Source organism: Pelmatolapia mariae, linkage group LG23 (genome assembly GCF_036321145.2).
Source record: "Pelmatolapia mariae isolate MD_Pm_ZW linkage group LG23, Pm_UMD_F_2, whole genome shotgun sequence".
In the NCBI taxonomy this organism is placed as follows: Eukaryota; Metazoa; Chordata; class Actinopteri; order Cichliformes; family Cichlidae; genus Pelmatolapia; species Pelmatolapia mariae.
In genome coordinates this window covers 28,356,392-28,382,063 of record NC_086246.1, presented here as the reverse complement: position 1 = coordinate 28,382,063, position 25,672 = coordinate 28,356,392, and the positions used below count along the sequence as shown (strand labels likewise).

At 42.5% G+C, this 25,672-nt stretch overlaps 1 protein-coding gene across 3 annotated transcripts in view; it reads right to left on the bottom strand.

Moving 5' to 3' along the window:
* The window catches only part of tns1a (tensin 1a), a 119,327-nt gene that overhangs the window by 68,998 nt on the left and 24,657 nt on the right, over positions 1 to 25,672 (bottom strand). For all 3 annotated transcript variants that reach the window (XM_063465880.1, XM_063465877.1, XM_063465879.1), the window contains exons 2-3: positions 22,263 to 22,377; positions 19,046 to 19,083 (exon numbers count right to left, since the gene is read on the bottom strand). In XM_063465880.1, the coding sequence (XP_063321950.1) occupies positions 19,046 to 19,083; positions 22,263 to 22,377 (153 nt within the window). The remainder of the gene's footprint in view (positions 1 to 19,045; positions 19,084 to 22,262; positions 22,378 to 25,672) is intronic.

Here is a 25,672-nt window from a genome sequence, read left to right as displayed (position 1 = left end):
CTCTTGTCTCATTAGTTAGTTCTCTAGCATATCGAGACTATCTCTCCACACCGTTACATATTCCATATGTACGGGGTACGACCCCCCTTGGTCGTGGCGTGTGGATATTTCTTTAAGACACTTCGGCACGCCCGGCTACGCCCCACAGCTCACGTATAAAACAGCTGTGCATACGTGACACCGGTGATCGTTTGATCTCCACTTGTGTTGTGTGTGTGTGTGAGTGCCTTGAGAGTGCTGTATGTATGTGCGTCCGTCAGGAGCGTGCTTTGGCATCCTCCGTGGGCGCTGCCTCTCCCCTGGTATTCCCCGGTATTCCCCTGGTAGCCCCGGTACTCCCCTGGTAGCCCCGGTATTCCCCCAGTATGCCCTGGTGTTCCCCGGTATTCCCCCAGTATGCCCTGGTATCCCTTAGCTTGGCTACCCCTAGCTGGCCCTTTGAATCCCCTTGGTTGGTCTCCCTTCCCCAGCTTATCGCCTCAAAAAAAAGGGCTTATGCGCCGGTCGGACCATGCTGTGCGTCTGCCGGCTAGCGAGTAGCTCGGCTACAGTGAGGAAACACGGCAGGGACACGGCTTCAGCGTTCCAAGCGTTCGCTGTTGGCCTGCTTAACACTGTGGGGAATAAACAGTGGGGAATTAGGCTACCGTTTGTGCCAGCTAATCGTTAGCCGGTCTGCGAGTAGCATTCCAGCCGGTTAGCCTCTCTGGCGTGTCGCCCGCAGCTCGCGGGTTAACGCGGCCAGCAGGGCTCCGCTCGTAGCTCGGCTACATTGGGGAAATGTGTCAGAGTTCCAAGCATATGCTTTTACCTGTCAGCACTGTGACGCAGGAGCTAATAAACAGTGAAAGGGAAATTCAGGTTGCGGCTAGTGCCGGCTACCTGTTAGCACTTCCTGGTTAGCGTGTGGACCCACCCCCTTGCTTGGTAGCAGAAGTATGGCAGCCCACACATCCCAAACATGTCTGTAACATGTGTGTATGGCATTTTTGCCTTTTGACGATAGGCACGAGCAGTGTGGCTGTGCCTGGGCGAAAAAGGAAAAATAAATAACTACATAAAAGCAGCCTAGGGCATGCTGTGCTAGCTAAAGTAGCTGACGCTTGCATGCACTGCTTTGTTGCCAGCACGAACTAGGCAGACTGTGCTTGGTTTTCTGAAAGCATTAAATGGCCCGCCCCTCCCCCTTCTCCAGCCACCAAAAATGAGAGAGCAGGCTACTATGGGGAACATGGCTGCCACTGCTGTGACACCAGTTAGGCAGGCCATGGGCTGGGTCTCCTCCCACACCTGTTGCTGATTCACTGCTGGCCCCTCCCACAGCGTCCCTCCCATGGCTCCCCCTCTGTGAGGCCTGGGCTGGTGGAGGTTGACTATCAGGTGGTGGATGTTGAAGAAGCTTCCATCCTCTCCTCCGGTGTTGCCCACCTGTCCCTGGGCTTCCCCCTGCTGGTCCCCGGGCACAGTGTCGGGCAAGATGGGTCCCTTCAGCTCTTGATTGGAGCTGGAGTAGAGTGGACCTCAAGGTTGATGCTATCACGCAGCCTCAGCGCCTACTGTCTAAGGTGCCGCTGCTGCCTGGTTGCAGGCAGTTGAGTGCCCTGCCTCCCAGCATTTGTGGTCCACTGTCCGCAGTTGGTTGCTGCCGTGCATGGAGGTAGTTGCCTTTGGCCCCTCCCCCGATAGCCAGCACTGCTGCTGCAGGCTGTATTCCCTGGCCTTTTGCCTTCGCCTGCCGGGCCTCGCTGTGTCTGATTCTTCAGCTGGCGAGTGAGTGTTCTCCGGCCTGCAGCACTGTGCACGAGTGTCTTGTTCCCCCCCCCCCGCTCGTCTGCGGATGGCTGGGCGGCTCCGTGGTTGGATGGACCCTTCAGGTCGCATCCCTGCCTTGGCCCTGCGTCTTTGCCGCTATACTGCTGCTGCGGGCTGTGTTCCCCGGTTTACACGCCAGCCGGACCTCGCTGTGTCTGATATGTCAGCCAGCGAGTGAGTGTTCTCCAGCCTGCAGCTCCAGGCTCCCCGCAGGCGGTTCACCGGTTACACGATAGCCGGGCCTCGCTGTGTCTATGCCAGCCAGCGAGTGTGTTGTGTTCCAGCCTGCGGCGCTGGCTGTACTCGAGTGTCTCGTCCTCGAGTTCACTCTTGCGGCTCCCCTGTCTACGGACGGCGCTCAGCAGCCACTGGGCCCTGGGGCGACCTGCGGGTCGCGTCCCTGGCTTGGCCCTCCTCTCCAGCGGCTGCAGCCGCTGGAGAGGCTTACACACCAGTCGGGCCTCGCTGTGTCTGATACGTCAGCCAGCGAATGTGTGTTCTCCAGCCTCCTTTAACCAGTCTCTGTCTGGCATATAGGCTGCTACGGCTGCAGGCTGTGTTCCCTTGGCGTATTGCCGCATTCGCCGGCTTGCCCACCGGTCGGTCCTCGCTGTGTCTGATGCCTTAGCCAGCGAGTGAGTGTTCCCCAGCCTGCGGCGCTGGCTCCCTGTCTGGCGTTGCCCACTTCTTGCAGGGTTGCGCACCCAATAGGGTCCCCTCTCAGCGGCGCAGTGAGCTACGCTTCCTCTCCTCTCTCTGGTCCTGGGATTCCAGGTTCGGGCCCTGGGCAGAAGCTGAACGCTCCAGCTGGAGATCCTTGGGGAGCGTACGCACGGGCTCGTCCTAGCCGACCGCCCGTGCTTCTGGCATTCCGTTGCTCCAACCGCGTGCCGTGGGTTGCGCTTGTCGGACCTTGTTGTGTCTGACATTTCAGCCAGTGAGTGAGAGGTCCCCAGCTTGCACTTTGGCTCCCTGTTGGTGCTTGCCTGTGTGTCACGGACTTACACGGCCAGCACGGGGACACCCAGTAGCTGGGACTTTGTGTCTGACCTCGAGTGTCTCGTTGCAAGTTCACTCTTGAGGCTCTTCTGTCTGCGGACAAGCACGTGGTGACGGTGCTGGGGGTGGACCTTCGGGTCATCGCCTTGCTCAGCCCTCCACTTACACAGGTTAGGCTGCCAGCCCCCCCTCCCTGTCTGTCTACAGCTCGGGGCGGCTTCGGCTTTGAGGATGGACGGGTCACATCCCAAGCTTCACCTGCAGTTGCTGGCTGTGTTCCCCTGGCGTGTTGCCCGCTTCGCCGGCTTACACGCCAGTCGGACCTCGCTGTGGCGAGTGAGAGTTCTCCAGCCTGTAGCGCCGACTCTCTGTCTGGCATTGCCCGCATGTCGTAGGCCTACGCGACCAGCGGGATGCTACTTGGCAGCTCGGTGTGCTGCGTGCCCTGGCGGTCTGCCTCGCGGTTCCCGAGCTGACCTTGAGCGGCCGATCACTTGCGGTCCTGCGTCCTGCATGACTGGTTCAGGCCAGTCTGGCGTCTGCAGACTGCTGCCTCCGCCCCCTTGCTCGGCCTTCGCATTGCGAAGCCCTGACCAGGGTGGTGTCTCTATTGGTGCGTTGTCACTGTCTTACAGAGATACCCCGTACATATGGAATATGTAACGGTGTGGAGAGATAGTCTCAATATGCTAGAGAACGTACGGTTACGGTGTAACCTTGGTTCTCTTAGTGAGAGACTATCTCTCCACCATCAGGCCGCTCGGAGACGCGTTCCGATCAAACTAACTACCGGTGTCACGTCTGCACAGCTGTTTTATACGTGAGCTGTGGGGCGTAGCCGGGCGTGCCGAAGTGTCTTAAAGAAATATCCACACGCCACGACCAAGGGGGGTCGTACCCCGTACATATGGAATATGTAACAGTGTGGAGAGATAGTCTCTCACTAAGAGAACCAAGGTTACACCGTAACCGTACGACTTTGTTCACCTGTGTCATGTTTTCACCAGCTGTGTCTTGTGTAATTAGGGAGGAGCTGTGTCCTCTCTAATTACATTGTGTGCATTGAACCCTCGGTTTTTCGCAGTACCTTGTTCTGTTGCACTGATTGCACTGTGTGTCTGCCTGAATGCTTTATTCATCACTAGAGTTTCTGTTTCTGCTGTTTGGGATTTTTCCCATGCCTAAATAAAAGTTAGTTTATTGTTTATTAAGTTTGCCTTCAAGTCTACATTTTCAATTCAATTGAAATCAATTTTATTTATATAGCGCCAAATCACAACAGCAGTCACCTCAAGGCGCTTTATATTGTACAGCAGATCGTACAATAATAGATACAGAGAAAAACCCAACAATCATTTGACCCCCTATGAGCAAGCACTTTGGCGACAGTGGGAAGGAAAAGCTCCCTTTTAACAGGAAGAAACCTCCAGCAGAACCAGGCTCAGGGAGGGGCGGCCATCTGCTGCGACCGGTTGGGGTGAGAGAAGGAAGACAGGATGAAAGACATGCATTTTGGGTCCAGATTTTCTAAGAAACATGACAACTGACTATTTTGAGGTCAATGTGTGCAGTACTGAAGTAGTAACCCTTTGCTCTGTAAAACAGACGGAGCTTACATGTTTAATTTGAATATACTTTTGTTTTATTTTCTTTGACTTGTCCAATTCAGAATTTGTTGTAGGGCAAAAGGCAGAATACAACCTGGACAGGTTATGGGTACAAGACAGGGCTAACACAGAGAGACAGATCACGCTCACTTTCACATCTACAGTCACTTTAGAATTGCAAATTAATCTAACCCATGCACGGACTGTGGGTGAACGCTGAGAGTACCTGAGGAGAACCCACGGAAGCCCCGGGAGAACATGCAAACTCCATGGCAAGGCGCCTGGCCAGCCGGTTGTTTCAAAGGCAACAGTGCTAACCACTGCACCATCATGCTGCGTGAAAATGCACAAATAGTATGCAAACAGAACATTTTTCACTGTGACTTGAAGAAAAGCTACAGTTGTACTTTTGCCTATAAAAATGCGCAGACATGCACACTGACTCCAGAGCAAAGAAACATAAGGTCAACAAACAGGCCATCTCAAGATCCTTCTGTTCTAAAATACTTGTAGAAAAATATTTGGCTGACTCCTTCGGGGTTTCAAGCTCATGGGATGAACTTAGCTCTTGACCTCCAGACAAGGAATGGTAAATAGGGCCATCAGTCATCTGCTAGCGCCCGGTTATTAGACCGTCCGTACCATTTGTCTGCCAACGCTATCTCCCAACTACTGCGCTGCATCTATACTGCTGAAGGGTGTTGCTATGGAGACGTGCTGTGATGGCTCTTTGATGTGACGCGTTTGCACCAGGGAAACAGAGTAGCTTCTGTGAGGGCTGCTGAGGAATGAGGAGGCTTGGCTCTGGCAACTTTGTGCATGTGTGTGTCTCATCACTTTCTCTCTGCCTCACCTCTGCTACCTCTCTGTCTCTCTCTCACTTTCATGCTTGGCTGGATGCTCTCTTTTCCATACCAACATTCTTGTACGCTCCTCATCCCTGCTTCTGTGCACGTCTTACTGTGTTTTTGGTCTTGCTCCACTTTCTCCCTTTTGGGAGATAAAGCAGATAAAAGAGGAGAACCTTAGAAGGAAAAAGCCTGTACAACAACACCACTAAAAGGAGCCATGAAAGGCTGTTCTGTGCTAAATTTGAAAAAGTGAATTTGAGGTCACTTATTACCAGCGTTAGTGCAATAGCTGATATATCCTTTTTCACCTTGTACATCAGTGCATGAGTGTTTGTGTCAAGGAAAAATGTGATCTTGGAGACAGGTTGATTTAGTGCGAAGAACGACAAAGTTGCTTTTGAATACTTTTGAAATGTCTTTCTTTGGAAAGCTTTTGTCTACACAGTGGCATCGCAGCTTTGCAAGATGAAGTAATGGAACATCTACATATAGCCATGTAGTTAAGATCAAAATAAAGCTTGTTTGGAGTCTGTTAAAAGAGACAGAATTCATAGCTTTCAGCATCCATCTATCCATCCATTTTCTTGTGCTTATGCATGGTCGCTGTTTGAGTTCAGTAGATTACAATTGAGTTCTGTCTCCTCACCCCTCCCAGTTCAGGCGCTTAATCCTACCTGCAGTGGATGCTATAGGACAAACATGCTTTACTCAGCCAAGAGAGATCAAAAATATTAAATTTAGACTGTACCCCATAACACCGACCAGCATGTTTCTACTACTGCTTGAATCAGATTTGGATTCGCCTTTTTGTGGAAAGTTGTCAATCTGCTGTTTACCTCAGCTGTCAATGCTGGATGAGAAGTGTCCACCTTTTATTTGCTGTGCAAGAGGCTGTAAAACTTTGTGAAAGCAGTCTGACCCTGGTCAGTGAGTCAGAGAAGCTCACTTCTGATTCATGGCAGCATTGCTTAGGTGAGCTAAGCAATGCTTAGCTCACCTAAGCTAAGCATTGCTAAGCATTGCAATGTACAGCACTGTTTGTGTTACTTTTACTTACTGATAACTTCTGTTAGCTGCTGTTCGCCAGTGCTAGTAAAACTAACAGATTTGGTCTGCAGTGGCAACTGAAATCGACTGAACTTGTGGCCAAACTGTTACATCACTCTGTATTAGGTTTAGATCAAATATATGGTGACATCCTATCTTCTTTATGAATCTGAGCCGAGATCTTTTTTATAGTGTTCTTTCATTAGTTATGTATTTCTATGAAACAAAGACATAAAATACTCCACATAATAAGAAGAATTGCAAAAACATGCTTCTTACAAGCCCAGGAAAACTAGCGTTTGTAAGCAGTGGCTTTCAGGAATACTTCTCAGGAGTAAGGCCACACCATTTAGCATGTAGCTGATCATTTGTGACTTTCAGAGACATAATTTTGAAGCATTTTAAAGTTTTAACAAACATGAACAGGGCTCGCAAAATTTCAAAATCCCTGGTAGCCCTTCGGGCAGGGACTCTTCAGCTTTTGGTAGCCCAAAAAAAATTTAAGTAGCCCGAATAAAAAAGGGAGTAATTTTTTTTATGTTTTGTTTCCTGTTTTGTTTCCGTTACAATATTATACTTTAATGTATAATATTGTAACGGAAACAAAACATTAATCAAAAAATTGTTGAAACACAAATTACAATATTGTATAAAAATTACAATCATCAACTCAAATACTTGGTTGTAATTGAACAGAAATTTCTATGAACTTGTAAGAACTGTACAACAGGAATCAGTCTGTGTCAGATCCTGAATTTGAAATTTCCACTGAAATCACAGGTAAGAGGCAAGTGGAACCAAGATCTAGGCCATTTGCTTTTTGAAGTTTGCAAAGACTGCTAAATTTTGCCAGTGGTAGTTCACTCTTTGCAACATAGTAGGCTGTTCTAAACAGATTTTTCAGGTTGATTTTTAGTATGTTATTTGCAGACTGAGCAATAATCCATTTCTTGCATTTCTCATGGGTTCTAATGGGGGCCTTTCTTAAAATTACTGGTCCCAGTAACAAAGACACTTGTCGACTCAGAAATCGAGGGAAACCAACAACACACCCGGCAGAACATTATGTTATTTACACGGGTGCACATGAGTGGTCCGCATGTGCGCATTCGCTGTCACAATAAAAGACGCGCACCAGATAAGAAGTTGCAACGCGCGTTTGCGTCCATATAAACGGCACTGTTTTTGTCCGCTAGAGTGGGATTTTCATGGCACATTCTGCACCACATTTCTGTGCGTTCATCATTTGTTTAAAGCCAGCTCACCTCCTGCAACCACTTTTCCTAGAATACGCGCTTCTTTTGTGGTTCGGACTCCATCTGACATTTCTTTGGAGGTGGAGGAACACCGAAGTAATTGCTTAAAGGAGCTTCTTCGACATCTTTAAGAGTTCTAAACAAATGTCTGTCCTCCTCCAGAAAATCTTATGGACGCAAACACGCGTTGCAACTTCTTATCTTGTGCGCGTATTTTATTTTGACAGCGAATGCGCACCTGCGGACCACTTATGTGCACCCCTGGTTATTTAGCTTGTCATATTCCAGCCACAGAAATTCTTTTGTCCATGAAACCATAAAGCTGCACTTTCTTTTTGCCTTATAGTCTGATTTGTCATAACTTTTCCGTTTTGTGGTAAGCTTTTCTTTGGCTGTCACTTCTTCACACTGACCGGTCTTATTTGGCTCAGCAGAACTAAAATATATATCCTGCTGCCTTTACACACGCACTCACATAACGCTCAGCGATTCTCTGCGCGATCAACCTCTCACATGTTTAAGCTTGCTGCGGGAGATTTCACTTGTCATGTTTGCATAGTAAACTAACGATTGATAAGACGATGTCAGAGGAATTGGTGCGCAAATTATCGTCACTCACCAATCAGTATTGTCGCTCTCTATACACAGTTCGCGCGATTGCAAAGTGAAAGCAAAAAACAAGCGCAAATTCCAATGTGATTTCAATATGTCACATATAGGGCTGCTCGATTATGGCAAAAATGATAATCACGATTATTTTCACTGAAATTGAGATCTCGATTATTTGATGATATTTATTTAAAAATAAAAATGTATTGAATAATGGCTTTAAAGATTGTCAAAAAATAGTATAAAATAGTGTGCAAATACTGATAACAGTGCAAATGTTTGCAATATAAAAAATAAAATGTAAACATCTATGTTTAGTGAACTTTGCCATGTCGCTCTGTGGTGCAGCTACAACACCAAAGTTTACACACTATGTCTACTTGATCCACGTCTGACTCCGCGAACCCATAATGTTTCCACACCACTGAAGGGTTTTTTTTACCTCTCTTTTCAGCCAACGGCAGTCACTCTCCTCTCCAAATAACTTCTGCTTAGCTTTCCGAGCTTCCCTCTGTTAGCTCCTCTTAATTGTTGTGCCGCGTATTCGAAACCCAGAGGGGTGCGCTCGATTTGCCACACGGAGCAGCGCGAGAGTAAAGCACGAGGGAGGTGCTAATAATCGGCTCAGTCATTTTTAATGATCGTTGAAAGCCCAGATCGTAATTTAGATTAAAATTCGATTAATTGAGCAGCCCTAGTCACATATTGGCAGTGGTTCACCGATGCCAATGACATATTTACCCAGCTACATTTCCGAAAGAATGCAAAAGCATTGACATATATTTTTCCTTCCTATGATAGCCCGACGGGCAGGGCAGGGATAGATTCTGGTAGCCCGACTGGAAAAATCGCTAGCCCCGGGATGTCGGGCTAGCGATTTTGCGAGCCCTGATGAAACAAACTTGGTGTCATTTTGTTTGGTTGTATGCTTCACAGTTATTGTAGTCTTGTGTGTGGAGCACAGCTGGGCCATATACAAATTGAATGAGAAGTTCCCTCTCTATAATTATTTTTGCAAACAATTAATACAGAAGCAAAGGAAGTAAGCTGAAACAATAGGAAAAGGTGAAACTTCCTGTAAAAAACCTGTTTGTATTTGTTTCCTATTCCCCCATTACCTCTTCTCCTGTTTTTCCATTGGTGCATATTTCTTAGCATTTATTTAGAAGAAGACTACAGCGAGTTATGGACCCTTCAAGAGCAAGTATTACATTTTATGGTTCTGTGTTGTGTCACAGGTTGCATGTGCAAGCATAATGGGGCTTAATTTGGAGGAAATGTTTCCATGTTTGTGGATAAAATAAATATTTAAATTAGCAAGAATGCTAACCCTGTGGCTCTTTTATGCCTGGCTACTGTCTAGCTGTTAGTCAGTGTAGCTACAAAGGTTACACGGTAGGTATTAGCTAATGCAAATGTAGTTAAACTGAAATGGTTTTAGTGGTTCTATGCAAATGTAGCCAAAGTTTACAGAGAAGCAAGAGTGTTTCCATGAGTCGATCTGAATTTCTGAACTGCTGACAAACACACACTTTCTAAGTTACATAAATAGCGCCAAGTTTTACAGGAGGTGATAAAACGGGGTTCTAACCATGCATCTTATGACATTAAAGAGCTTCTGTGTTGCATTTTATAGACCATGTCATTTGCCAGAGGTCTAATTACAGGACTCTCCCAGTTTTCACACATCCACACATGTTAGGATGTGGATTAAAATGTTTGGATGCCAGGATTATAAGCTCAGACCTCAAAAACCCTTGACCTCAAAACTCTTCACTGGAGGAGACCCAGCTTAGCTTTTGTTAGGCTTAACTGAGGTAGGAATGCACATCCATAGACTCCTGCAAACTGTGCTTAAAGGACATTGGTTTTTTGTCTAAGTAAAAGTATCCTTCTGTTGCGGATAAAGATCCCGAGAGCTTTCTGATATCAGTTTAAAGTTTTGCTCTGAAATGCTGCCTATGTTATGTAAGCTCAGGCTGACTGACATGGATTTCTTGCCAGAAGAGATGAAATGGGACTGTCGAAGTCTCCTCACAGCAGTAATATCCCCAAGATTTTCTTTCACATGACAAAGGAGAGATTAGAGTTCCTAAAAATAGAGACTGGATTGCCAGATCTTCTGCCAAACCTGAGCAGCTTTAAGACAAGGCTGCACTTTCAAAGCTTGGGCCTGTTAACCAAAAGCCAAGTGTCTTCTTCTCACCCTATTTGAGACAGAATAAATGAAAAATTATAAATAGGGCATATGTGGCTGAGAAACTAGTGACAAAAGATGAATACATGAACCAGAATATGCTTGTTTGGTTTTAAAATGGCCTCATTATTTTATTCTTTGAATGCAATCATGACTCACTTCCTCGACATTCTGTTTTACCCTTGCTGCAGCTCCAGAATCTGTGAACATCTACAACTACAGGAAGTGGAAAAGCCTGATTGCTAGAGCACATTGTTCAGCTTCAGCTGATAGCAGCGATAAGTGAACAATAAAAACTTGGTATTGCCTGGCATGGACAGGCTGGATGGTGGCGGTTAGAGATTGTCTCTACCTGCAGAGTATCCCAAAAAGTAGCGTAGCATTTTCAGTGGGATAAAACGCTACATCCAGATAAACAGAATCATCTTTTTGGATCTTTACCTGGATGATTGAGCATGTATCAAGATACATGTAGAGTAACTGTAGTAGCAGCAGAAAACTGTCCTCAGAATAATATCTCTATAATATTGAGATAATATTCTTGATTTAATGTTTGCTAACAAACAATATCCCCCAAAACAACTTAACTTTAGGTGGGCTTTTTTTCTTTTTCTAGTCTCATTTACATATATGACATCTGTAGTCTTGCCCATATTCTGTAAATTTAAGGCAACATATTAGTCCATCCATCTATTTTCCTCTGCTTATCTAGTTCACTTCAATTCCGTTTTATTCATATAGCAACAATTCACAAGAATCTCCTCAATGTGCTTTATATTGTAAGGTAAAGACCCAACAATAATATACAGTCAGAAAAAACCCTATGAACAAGCACTTGGCAACAGTGGGAAGGAAAATCTCCCTTTTAACAAGAAGAAACTTCCAGCAGAACCAGGTTCAGGGAGTTTGATAGTTGCTAACAATTAAATACAATAGTTTGCATAATACAAAATAGTGAGTGACAGAAGGTGAGTCAAAAAGAAACACTGTTCGTTCACAGTCTACATTGAAACCTACAGCCAAGTTAGAATCACCATGTCTTCCGACTCCACACCAGATCGGCCCCAGTTGGCTGGTGGAACAGAACAGTGCTAGCCATCACACTACTGTGCAGCTCCAATTGAAAAGCCTTTTTGAAATAGAGTTTACCTTAAAACCACAAGGACTAATGGCACTATTTCAAGACTTTTATGACATTTGGGGAAGTCAGAAACATGACAGCCACAGTTTGGCGTTGACTCTATAGCTATACTGTGCCTGTAGTTTGATGCTTAGCAACCCTAACACAATGGAATTCCCTTTCTGCCAATTTAGAAATCCATCAGCTAGTCAAATGATTCAGACTATTATTTTTCAGCAGTTTTGGTGGACTTTGCAGCTATCTGGGCCAAGAATTCAAATCCCATTTTCTGGTCACTATTTACAAAGGCAGCTAAATTAAATAACGCTAATAGACGATGCTAATCAAAAGCTAGTCAGCTACCTTTTGGCATTTCAGCAAACACAATACTCCTTTTTACTTCACACTGACTGATGTCAAAGATTGGCCAATCAACTCAGATTATAAGCAGACCATAAAGGTTCCGATACCAAAAAGTTTGTTCCTAGCCTACAGAATGTGCATGTTCACATGCAGATATCTGTTTATAGAGATTATCTTTCTGTGCATATTTTGAATGTTTTACGGCTTGACAAACCAGAGATTTCCTAGTACTTCAAGGTTTTTCAAACAAATTTGTCTTGCAGCTTAGGTAGAATTGCAGCAGTAAATATGTCAGACAGGACCACATAAATTTAGTACAGAAAAAAGACACAAATGGGTAAACAGAATTTTATAAAGCACTCTCCAACATTGTTGTTTATATGAGAAATATTCAAACTTCTTGTACTTTCCTCGTCCAACCCCTTCCCATCATTCCTCTCTGCCACTACCTTTCCCTGCCAAACCTCGCCCTGTGTCTTCCAACCCGCCAGCCCATCGAACAGCACAAACCACTGCAAGAGCATTCCAGGAAGCTCCTCCAAGACATGGCAGGGATAAATCATGAGGAATAATGAGGGCTTGTTTCCATGGAGGGTGAGCGAGAACAGAGAGCTTACAGATGCTGTGCTGTCCAGTCATCAAAACAAGACAAACACGCATGTACTCAAGCGGAGAGATGATATGCTACTGGGTGGATCTGTTTGCATAATTCTGTTGCACTGATGCCAGACTGAACTGAGAGGCAGTGATTTACATCCTAAAGGAATTAAGCCAACTGAAAAAGTACTTTAAAAACGTTGGAAATGCAGTAGTAGCAGGCTGGCACGTCCTTGAAACATAGGTACATACTACTTCCATAAATATAGTTTAAGTCCACACAGTAGACAATTTATTAGGTACACCTGTTCAACTGGTCGGTAATTCAAATATCTAATTAGCACGTCACATGGCTGCAACATATGTGTAGGCATGTAGACACAGTCAGGACCACCCGGTGAACCTTGTGAATCAGAATGGGGAGGAAAGGTGACTTTGAACGTAACATGGTTGTTAGTGCCAGATGGTCTGGACTGAGTATTTGTGGACTCTCCTGATCTACTGATTTTCCCACACAACCATCTCTACGTTTTACAGAGAACGATCTGAAAAAGAGAAAATATCAGGTGAGTTCTCTGTGCAAAATTGCCTTGTTGATGCCACAGATCAGAGCCAGACTCCTTTGAACTGACAGTGAGGCAACAGTACTTTTAAATGGCCACTCGTCATAATTGAGGAATACAGAAGAGCATCTCTGAATGCACAACACAATGACTGCTCCTTCCAAGAACAGGAAACTGAGGCTACAATTCACCAAAGACACACAACAGAGGTTTGGCCCGATCTGATGAATCTCAATTTCTTTTGTGAGGTGAATCTTAAAACCCAGAATAAACAAATAGATTAAAATACTGATACTAGCATGAGATAGACAATATTTTAAAATTTATGACATACTTTGACTTCTAGTTTGATAAAGATTAAAAAAAATAAAGGCTTTGGAAATTTCGTGTATATTTCGGCAAGTAGGGGCAGGAATCACAGAGTTACTTAAAGTATGACATTTTCATAATACATTGATAGTATGGTGGTATTATGATCCCGTGATCATGGGATATAACCTTATATGTGTACAGCTAATGACAAATAAAATACTCCTAAAAGCGATTAAGCACGTCAGGTGTTACTTCTATACAAAATAATTTACATTACTAGTAAAGTATTGCATGTATGTCTTAAAAAATGAAATTTGGTGCAACTTTATCGCTAATGTAAGGAAGTGATATAGGATATATTGCTGTACTGATATTATGCCCCACTCCAAAGAAAGGTCCACAGCAATGGCTAATCAAGTGTCAACCACCTATTTGTCTAAAACTAATGGGATGTATTTACAGTGGAACCCCAACTTACGAAATTAATTCGTTCCCGAGGGTCTTTCGTAAGTCAAAAATTTTCGTAAGTCGAAGCACCCATCGCGCCTTTTGAGTGAACGATAGGCTATAGGCTAATTGCTAACTGCAACAACAATACATCGTTCAAGTGGAACAGCGAAGCGCAAGTACTAAAGCCAAGGGGGTTGTCACATGATTCAGAAGGCATTGTGGGCATTGTAGGCATTCTGGGCTCAGCCAATCAGAGCCAGCGGATTTCGTTACACGGGCATTTTGCCGTAACACGGGCAGAAATATTGCCGTTAAGTGCCTTCGTAACTTGAATTTTTTGTTAAATGGGGTATTCGTAAGTTGGGGTTCCACTGTATTTATATTTATTCTTATTATTACTCTTTTACATTTTGCTTAACACATTTTTTGCAACTTCACAAATTATGACCTCGCAACGGCTTTTTTAAAAACTTCTGAATAAGTGGTGACAATAGTGGGATATGTACAGTCCCAAGAGCAGAAAGTGGCAAAGCACACAAGAACGGCAAAAAGTGCCAGGTAACCAAAAATAAATAAACAAACAACAAGTGATAGAGCCATGGAAAGTAAGTTTGTTGTTTTCAAGTGTATCAAGTGTTTGGATGCACTAATTTGTTTTCAGTGACAATAAAGATAAACAGTGCAGAACTTTGTAACTGTTTTTCAAAGTGCTATACTATTATTATTATTATTATTATTATTAATACTCTCATTTATCAGGTGGTCACAAACACTACTCCAAATTAATATCTATTTAAAATTCTTAAACATTGTTTATCTGATGCTCAGCTTGAAAGAGAGAGAGAGAGGTATGAGGAATCAACACAGGAGTCTCCTGTCTAACAGAGAGCCTCTGTTTCCAACACTCAGCCTAGGTGTCCTGACAGACTTTAGGCAAAATGCCAGCCACTGTGCAAACAAGTCTCCTCATCAACATAGGTGCAATACTGGCAGATAGAAGCCTGTCGAGTTTGTCTTCTGTGTGCTGTGGAGCATCCTCAGAGCTCTAATAACAGACATCCACATCGAGATGACTGCGGTCAAACAGAAAGAACGGAAAGAAAAACAGAACATGAAAAGGAGCCAGAAACTATTAGCTGCCTTCATCAAGGCACATTAGTGGATGTCTGTCTTTTGCATGTTTATACTGACATTTTCATAAGCTTTAAAAGTTAATGACTGAACTGCATGTGGTTACTGACTTTCAACATTTAGCAGAATTAGGCTAATTGTTTCACTGACAACAAGATTACAGCGGTGTTTGCAAAATGGTTTATGGACGTTATGGAAGAGCCCAATGACAAAACATTTTCAGTACTATGCATTTCCTTATATTTTGTGATAAAAAGTATATAAGGCAAAAACAGAGTTTGTACAGTTGTAATTAGCTTGAAAGTCAATATTTGGTGTGACCATCTTTATTCTTCAGCACAGTCTGAACTCTCTTAGGCAGCTTTCTCATCATTTCTTTAAGTAGTCTTCAGGAATAGTTCTCCAGGCTCCTTGAAAGACATTCAAAGCTCTTCTTTGGATGTTTCTGCCTTCTGTTCTGTTCTCTGTCAACATAATCCCACACTGCTTCAATAATGTTGAGGTCCGGGCTCTGGGGAGGCCAATCCATGACTGATGGTTTTCCACTGTGTGTTTTTCTATCCAGGTATGATTTTACTGCATTGGCAGTGTGTTTGGGATCATTGTCGTGTTGAAAAAGAAAGCTGTTTCCAATCTGATGTTTTCCAGATGGTATTGTACGGTGGATCAAAAATCTGATGGTACTTTTCTGAGTTCATAATTCATCAATTTTGACAAGATCTCCAACACCACTGACTGAAATGCTGCCCAAACCGTATCAGAGAGTCCACCATGTTTTACAGATGGCTATAGACACTCATTGTATTTCTCTCTTGATCTCCTCCAAACACACAATGATTTGAACAGATTAAAAAAAAACTTGGATTAATCACTCCATCAGATCTTTTGCCACTCATTTTCAATACAGTTCTTGTGTAACTGTCATAGCTCAGTCTTTTCTCCCAGTTTCCCTCCTTTAAGAATTGCTTCCTGATGGCCACCCTTCCACTGAGACCATTTCTGGTGAGGCTTTATTGAACAGTAGCTGATCAGCTGAAGGTCCACATGAATCTCTCAGGTCCTGTATCAGGTCTTTGCTGGATTTTTCCTTGTTTCTTAAGCACACGGCTTTCCGAATACTGTTAATCTGTTGTAAATAGTATTTTTAAACCTGACACATCTTCTTTGGCCCTCTGCTTGTCCTCAACACTTTTTAAGGATATCTTGCATACCATATATCAGGTTTTTGACATACCACTGGTTCATATCTTAGGTTAGGAGCCTTTTTATGCTTCAGTGATTCACAGGTCAGTGTTAAGCGCCTTAACAAACAAAAAACATTTGTCTATAAATGGTCAGGTACAAGGACTGTTAAACTTGTAAGTCATTATATAATCAGCACACTTTTGTCCTTCTTGTCCTATGTAGCAGGCACCAAAATAGATTATGCAAATATTATCTCATAGCATATGTTAAAACAATTACCATCATCACGCCCTCATAAAAATCACTATAGGTGCCATTAAAATACTATAAAAACACAGAAATGCTTAATAAACCCAAATGAAAAACCCTTAAAACATTCAAGCAACTGTCATTCAATGCCCTGGGTAGTGTTTGGCATATAAAGGGGAAGCTGTGGCGAATTAAAATAATAAACACATAAAATGAAATCAGTGCAGCGCTGCAGTTATCTTCATGTCTGGTGCAAACTGCTGGCAACAAACCTCATTGTGCTTCATGACAAATTTACTGCTCAAGGTCAGGGAAGAGGCGGCCCAAAGCGTTGCCTAAATTCACATTCGTATTTGCACAAATCGTAACCGCACTTTTACAACCTGAAACAATGAGCACGGCGCTGGCATATTTGTGTCCTGTTTGTTTTTGTTCAAGGGTCATTTCCCTGGATAAAGCCAACACAAATGTTTGCTCCCAAGTAAATCAATATTGGCATTTGCACATTAACGCAACTCTAATTTTCATCCAGATTTACAATTTCCCTCCATCTACAGTCCTTTCCCTTCTGACACGCAAACCTACTCTCTTCTCAAAACATTTCCTGTCGGCTGTCTGTCACCACCAGAACGAATGACTCATGACGCTATCCTGATTATTCCCCAAATTGCCACCACAAATGACTTTGCCCGGTTTTAGAGGTATTTGGCAGATTTCTCCGGGATGTTTTGGGAACACATAACTTTTGTTCCTATAGTAATATTTGGGTAGACGAATGGCTTGAGGGGAGGTTTTTTGGGGAGAGGAGTTATGAACTGGAGAGGAAAATAAAGGAGAGGAGAGACATTTCAACATTTCTCCCCACCAGTCACAACTAAAACCACTAAGTATACAGCCTTTTTACACTCTTCCCCTCCACCCTTTCCCTTGCTTCTCATTCCTCCGCTCCTTCCTTTTCATTTGCTCTCCACTTTTTTCTTTATTTTTTGTTACCGCTGATTGGGATCAAATGTGGTGAGTGGAACTGTGAGGAAGTAGAAATAAGTCAGTCAAGAGGCAGAAATGAAGCCTTACATGGCATATTTGCCCCCAAGTAGTTCTTCTTTTGTAAAATTTTTTCTTTTTTTTTTTGCACATGTATTTGAAGTCACTGATCCACCACAATATTAAAAACCACTGACAAGTGAAGTGAATAAAATTGATCATCTTGTTATAAGACAATGTTCTGCTGGGAAACCTTGGGTTTTGGCATTCATGTGGATGTCACGATGATATGTACCACCAAGCAAGACAATACGCCTCACGACACTTCAAAATATACTCAGTGACAGCTCGAGGAACACAACAAATATACCGAAATTGTGATCCCAATTCAATAGCACTATCAAAATCCAATCCCAGTAGGGCCCCACCGCTAATCCAAAGGAGCTGAAGACCGTGATGCCAAAGTCCTCATACAGGATACCCCGAGAGGTCCGATCTCCATGCCCCAAATGGTCAAAGTTATTTTGTTAGCAATGCATAGTTATGGCTGATTATGGTACAAGATAAAGCCACTATACTAATAATAATGCTTCATGCATAGCTGGTAAGTATCAGCAGTTTCTGAATGATGAGGTGTAATTGAAGTGAAATTAGGGGTTGATCTGAGTGGGCGATCATTTACAGTGAAAAATAATTGTGGGAAAACGAAACGAAACCACACAAAAAACAGAGAGCTGCCAAGTACAAATGAGGCGACGATGTTTTCAAAAGATTTTTTTAAGTATATAAAATTGTTTTAAATTACATTTAAACTGATAAAGTTATTTGCGTAAGGACATGTCACATGCTACTCAAAAGTAATCAGAATCATGATTCTTTTTATTCTCTGTGTTGGATCAAACAGCCAAAATCTTAAATACTTAAATAACTGAACCATCAGATGCACTAAAATAATCTAAACAAAAATGTTAGTATTAATTTACAAAATATGGCAAATTGATATTTCTTCTTGTCTTTGTATTTATCTACTCCTTTATTTATTTTTGCCTTTTGTGTAATTTTGTATTTCATGGATTCAATTATTAATTTTCAACCTGTGCTGATGATTTCAGCAGTTTTGGTCCTCCGTAGACGACCGTATAAGCACTATAACCCACACCATTACAAATGGTAAATGGTAAATGGCCTGTATTTGTATAGCGTTTTACTTAGTCCCTAAGGACCCCAAAGCGCTTTACACTACATTCAGTCATCCACCCATTCACACACACATTCACAAAGAAATCTAAGTGGGGATGTGCACTTGCATGAAGTTTATTAGCCAGTGCGCTGCTCTGGATGACGTCACACTGCAGTCTGAGGCAGGCAGGTTAAAGCTTTTTTGCCGGACCGTGCATTTTTCCATGCAGTGCTAAAATTGATTTAAACAGCCTGAAAAAAAACCATAAATGGGCTTCGCTTAACATTTGCAATAGTGCTTCAAGAGGGGGGGAAAACTGTGTAGAAAAGCAACTTTTAAATTCCTGCTATTCCCGATGCAATGACTACGGTCACAGTTTATCTGCTGTATGTGTGGTGCATTGTATGTGCTTGTACAATAAGTAAAAATATGTGTACTTCTATACAGTAATATGGTGTGACAAAGACTAGAATGCACAATGAAGACATCAGTCTCATCAGTAACAAAAGAAGACGGAGATGATCGTGTCTTACCTTCACTTCACATTTCTTGTGGCAGGACAACCGGCACGCTGAAATAAAAGAGGCAGCATTAAGTGCAGTTGTTGATTTACACCCACAGGAGCAAAAACCATTAACAACCGTAAAGAGATTAATGGATGTTTCCTTTCACATAGATCACAAAATGAAGCTGAAAGCAGCAACTGTGGATGTGTGCTCAGTATTGGAAAACAATTAAAGTGCTTAGATGGTGTGGAGAGTTTAGAATTGCAGCGCTGTACTGCTGAATGCACTGAAACTGAAATAAGGTCAGCACCATCCCTGATGCCAACATGCTGTGGTGCTGCCCTCAAGTGGTCACATGAAGCAAACATCCATCCATCAGTTTGCATTTCACTACCTTAATGTTTCAGGCAAAAGGTGAAACGTTGATGCAAAAATCAATAGCAAATGCAAGCCAAAGTGATTGAAATGAACACAGAATGTTGATTAAACAGTGATAAATTGGACTTTTAATGTATGTTATAGACTGTTAATGGGTCACACTTGAATCAAGGTGGTACAAGTCTCCCCGGCACATAATAGTAACAGTCTGTAATCAAATTTTATTCATTTATTAATGCAAATTTGTCTTTTTGCATGTTTGAAGCAAACACTCTTTATGAAAGATGGTCAGAAGTTTCAGGTCAGAAAGGTTAAGCCTTTGCACAGAAACCTTGAAGCTGCATTCTTTTTAACTACCAGGAGGGGGCGAATCCTCTATTTGAAAACAGGTTGTATATAGGTATGGGAGGAAATAAACCTTCTTCTTTATGGATTTATGACCTCAGCAAACACTTTGAAGATACGCGTAGAATTCCAATCATTAGTTTGAAGTGTTACTGATTACAACACGATGCTTATTTTACAAAACAAAGTCCTATGTAGGGTAAAATACACAGGACGGCAGGGCTTGCTTTATGACTTTGCTTAATATGACCTTTTCCCCCCATTTTTAGTCAAAGTCAAAGTCACATTTATTTATATAGCACATTTAAAACAACAAATGTTGACCAAGGTGCTGTACAATTAAGATAATCAAAAGACATAAAAACATAGGGAGACATGATAAAAGAAAAGAAAAAGAATCATAAAATTAGAAGATTTGAGTAAGATATAAGATAGATAAAAGTAATACAAACTCATTCTGATTTAAAAGCCAAGGAGTAAAACTGGGTTTTCAGACGGGTTTCAAAAGTGTCCAATGTTGGGCAGGTCCTGATGTGAAGGGGCAGTTTGTTCCACAGTTTAGGAGCAGTTACAGCAAAGGCCCGATCTCCTCTGGACCTCGGGACAGCCAGGAGCAATTGATCCGCAGACCTCAGTGATCTTGCAGGAGTGTACCAATTTAAAAGATCAGAAAGGTATGAGGGTGCTAACCCATTCAATGCATTTAAAAAAATAAATAAAATCTTAAAATTAATTCTAAAACTAACTGGCACCAGTATGAGAGATATGTGTTCTCGCTTGCGTGTGCCAGTTAGAAACCGTGCTGCAGCATTTTGGACCAGCTGTAGACATTTACAGCTCTGATGACAAACTAACACCAGAGTAAAGATTATTACAGTAGTCTAGGCGAGATGAAATGAAGGCATGAACAGCTCTGTCAAAGTCTCTAAAACAGAGAAATGGCTTCACTTTAGCAAAGTTTAGCACTTTTTATGTCTTTTGTTTGCTAATGTCTCATTCTTTGACATTCAAAGGGCCTCCCTGAGAGTTTTCTTTAGCTGATTTTAAAGCAATGTATCTGGACGATTGCACAGCACATAGTCTTATTGTCACATCTAATCCTTTGGTTACAATAACCTCTAGCAATGTGCTGCATAGCAACCCTTCCTGGTAACTGTAAAGGACAACAAGGATTCTTAGATAACTATAATTGTCCAGGTGCTTGTGAACATATAGTACACTATAGCTCTAGTTTAACAGGACAGAAAGTACAATAAATAAAAGTGTATGCCTTCTTTTCTTTTCTTTACCCATATCTATCACCCAGCGTCATTGCTACCCAAATTTCTCACTCTTCACCCTAGCTCTGCCCCCCTCCCCTACCACTCATCCCTTTCCCCCTCTTTCCCCCTCTTATCTAGGCTAATGCAGCAGCAGCAGCAGCCATGCTAATTTTAACACCAAATCCTCAGCCAAAGCCCTATACAAGCCCATTCCCCTACTGCTGGGCTTTTCTCCCCGTTTGTCATCTGGCCTCTGCTAAAGACACTCTGTTTGTACTATAGTTCAAAAATGGGGAGAGCAAGGGAAAGAGTGCAAAGACAGATAGAGGGAGACCAGAGAAAAAGAAACAGAGGAAATGTGAGGCTGCCTGGGAGTCTTCTAATGTTAATTTCCCCTGGACTTTTCTTGGAGTGACAATAAAACCTTTAGTACTTCTAAAATTAGACTCAAAAACATGTGACTGGATCGTTGAGGAAGAGGGGGAGGCAGGGGCTCAAAGGCAAGAGGGAGAGAAAGCAAAGCTAAAACAGTAGACCAATGCATACATAAATAGAGTGTACAGTGTAAACAAAAAGGATGTGTATATTTAAAACAGACTTGGGGAGAAAACACATTCAAATACAAATAAAACTTTGTTTTAAACCTTTCTTTAATGTAAACCTAAATGGCTTAAATTATGCTAGAATCAAGCTTTAGCTGAACTGCACTGAACTGAACTGTGCGGCAGTTCTCAGAGAGAAGATTCTTTCTTGATGATAGAGGTCTGAGGAAAATGGCCAAAATGCTTCGAGCTGACAGGGAGGCAACAGTAACTCAAATAACACTGTTACAACCAAGGTATGCAGAAGAGTATCTCTGAATGCACAACACATTGAACTCAGCAGCACAAGACCATGCCCAGGACCTTCTTTTAGTCAGGCGATGGTGCTAACTACTGTAATAAAGATGTCTAGGGGTTTGTTAAACTATTTGCCCACACTTTTTTTCACAGACTGACAATGTTTATAATAATGTTTCTTAAAGTAAAATTGGGTCAAAACTCTGATATACATCTATTTTCTGCCACTTCCAGGTTGCAGGAGCAGCAAGTCTAAGGAACATAGAGGCAGTTGTTATAAAATGGTCAGTTTTTATATTTATAAATGAATCTCACCCTCAGCCATTCTGGGAACCCGACCCCTGCCTGGTCATAATTCACTCGGTCTACTGTCTTACGTCTGCTCAGATCAACTTTAAAGCCAACATGCTAGACACCCACCTTTGCAGATGAGGCCCTCCTTGGTGATGGCCTGCTTGCATATATCACAACTCTTGGCCTTCTTGAATGGCTTCAGCTTAAAAGTGTGCGTGTGGACGCCCTCCAGCTCGTCGGGCTGCGGGAAGAAGAGGAAACGAGATCAAGAGTGCGTCGCTACAAATCGATGGAAGCAGATCCAAAGCCAATCAAAACACATTCGATACATCTGGCTGCACGTGAGAGTTTGACCTCAACTTTTGATGATTTTTGGTTTCAGCTGAGCTGTTTCCTTGTGTCTTTGTTATACTGAATAGGAGGGTTAATGTCCGAAACAGTGATGCAACTCAAACAAATAAGTCATTTTTCTACCTTATAAGGCCCAAAACACTGTTGCGTGCAAATAAGTGCACTCACACTGACACACACGCACACACATAGAGACACAGCCCACCCAACAGCATAGGATGTTTTCACTTTGAAGTTCTCTAATTAAATGACTAATTAATGATGGAGTGAAAAAAAGGCCTTACAGCAGCCAGCAACCTAAAAAACTCTAGGAATGATGCTTGCCTGTGTGTGTTCGTGTGTGTGTGTGTGCAGTATTGTTTGCAAGTGTGTGTCCGGGGCTTCATTTCAGAGCAGCCTGAGGACACAACAGCTCTAGAAACTGTGCAAAGCAGTGAAGAAGAAAAATCAAAAATATTGTTATACGCATGCTGATGATGAAGAAGAAGAAGAAGATGGGGTTGCAGCTGCTGCGAGCATGTTGCTCATGACCAGGATAACAACTTGGAGGATCCCAAAAGACCCTTGCAAAATTAATTCCATGACTTGTGTAATTTATTCCGGACATGCAATGACATCTCGAACGCTGTGTTAAAATGTGGGTTTCTCTCCAAACAGCTGCACATTACTCAGAGTTGATCTGATTAGTCTGTCCTGCAGCTTGGAAAATGCACTCAACGCACGAGTTTTTCCTTTGAAGGAAACCAGCCGATGAACGCTTCAAAATGTGCTCAGAATAGACGAGTTGGTTTAGGTTTCTGAATGTTTTAGGCCTTTATTTTCTTTCTGACTTGCTTATGTGGTTTGATCTGGTTTTATTTTATCATACAAAGGTCTGTGGGTTGCTTTGATGCAGTTACCCCAGTTCGTAGGGCCAAAAAGACAACAGGCAAATCCCAGATCTCTTCTTTTGTCATTTCATCATGTGACATCATCACTCAGAATTGCACTTAAAGCAAACACCCTGCTAGATCTCCCTCTTTCCCTGTTGTCCAGAGCCCACTTTTCCTAACAGCCTCCTCTGTGAGTCATAATAATGATGCCATTTCCTTTGTGTATTTGTGCAGCTGGCCTGGTTTGGGTTGGGCTCGGCTGGACTGTAAATCTGAGTTTGCTTTATTGAAAACAGTATTTTATATACACCTCCTTCCAGATATCACCTTGAAAGGATGCATGAATGAGTCAATGAATTAAGACATTCCTCAAACATTCCCACGAATATAAATCATTGCGAGGGCTTTCGAATATTCATTTCTGGCAAAAGGAGAAATCTAGCTTTCTTAAGGTGACCTGGTCTATACTGCAAACATAGTTTTTTTTTAACAGATTAACAGTTGAACAGTTAACTGATTATCTTATTCAACATAGGCAACATTGCTGCCACATCATGTTGTGCAAGTTGCTCACTGTAAATAGATCACTGATCACTTCTCCTATAGAGGAGTGATCGGTTTTAAGTTTTTCTGCTTTCTGTGTCTTTCTTTAAGTTGATAAACAAGCTAATTGTTTCTACTTGCACCAGTTTGTGTTGACGTCTAAAGGTAAGTCTGTAATTCTGTAGTAGCACACAGTAATTAATTTAGTTTGCAGAGCACCAACGATGAGGAGCTGTTTGGAGGAGGGGAGGTTCTGGTAGAAAGAGTAGCTCAGAGCAGCTTATTTAAAATGCACAGGAAATGCATGTGCACGTGTCCACAGTGCTCCTGAAATTTATTCATTACCACTCACAGATTGTGGTCCATCTCTAAACCAAAGAACAAGTGACGGCTTACTTAGGACCACTATACAACAGATAGCTCCTACTGCTACCTACAACATAACCTTCTACCACAAGTACTGTTTGAAATGCCGTGCTGTGGAACAGACTGGAGAAAACCTTCATTTTGTAACATTTTGCAAGGAAAATGGGGATCAATTTACGAAAAATGTGCAAATATACAAGAAAATGTCTAATGAGCTTCGAATGAGCTTAAAAGTCAATATTTAAGTAGTCTTCAGGAATAGTTCTCCAGGTTTCTTGAAGGACATTCAAAGCTCTTCTTTGGATGTTTCTGACTTTTGTTCTGTTCTCTGTCAACATGATCCCACACTGCTTCAATAATGTTGTCAGTCCGAGCTCTGGGGAGGCCGATCCAGGACTGATAGTGCTCCACTGTGTGTTTTTCTATCCAGGTGTGATTTTACATTATCTCTCTTTTCCCCTTCCTTAAGAAGACTTCTTGATGGCCACCTATCAGCTGAGACTATTTCTGATGAGGCTTCAGTGAACAGTAGATGGATTACCTGAAGAGCCAGATGAATATCTCAAAATCTGTGTCAAGCCTTTGCTGGATTTAGACCTGCCACTTTTTTTGTCCTCCATTTCCTTAAATTTTTAAGGACACACTCCAGAGAGTGAAGTAGAATAGAATAGAATAGAATAGAATAGAATAGAATAGAATAGAATAGCCCTTTACTGTTATTGGACATGTACAATAAAATTGTGGGTGATCCACACCAACTGTGCCGGAATAAAATATGAATAGTAAGACAGCAGGATTAAATAGCAAACAGAAGAAATATATACAAAAATAAGAAAAAGCCACAACCTAGAGAACAAAATAGTTGCAAAGTGCTTGGAAGTAGTGCAAAGAAAAGACTTGGTCTGAGTACAGAGTTCGTTTTTGAGTGGCCTGAGTGATGAAGGGTTACTCACGCCATGGCTCAGGGGTGTGGGGGGATGTTGTTTGCTAACAGTCTGAATGTCCCAGGGTAGGAACCTGTTTGTGAGTCTAGAGGTGTCGGACCTGATTGACGTGAGGGCTGCAGGTCAAACGGGTGGTGGGCAGGGTGCAAGGGGTCACCTGTGATGGCCCTGGTTTTCCTGAGCTGGGGGGATCTGGTGATGGCCTCCAGGGGTCACAGAGGACAGCCAATGATTTTTTGGGTGGTGTTAATTACAGTGTTGGGTAAGTTACTTTAAAAAAGTAATTAATTACTATTACTAATTACTTAGTCAATATTGTATTTAAAATACTTATCTAATTACTGTGTCAGAAAAGTAACTTAATTACTACATAAGTATTTAACTAAATACTTCTTAAAATCCATATAAACCTTGAGTGGACAAACAATAGAAATTAAACTCTTTAAATAATAAATAAATT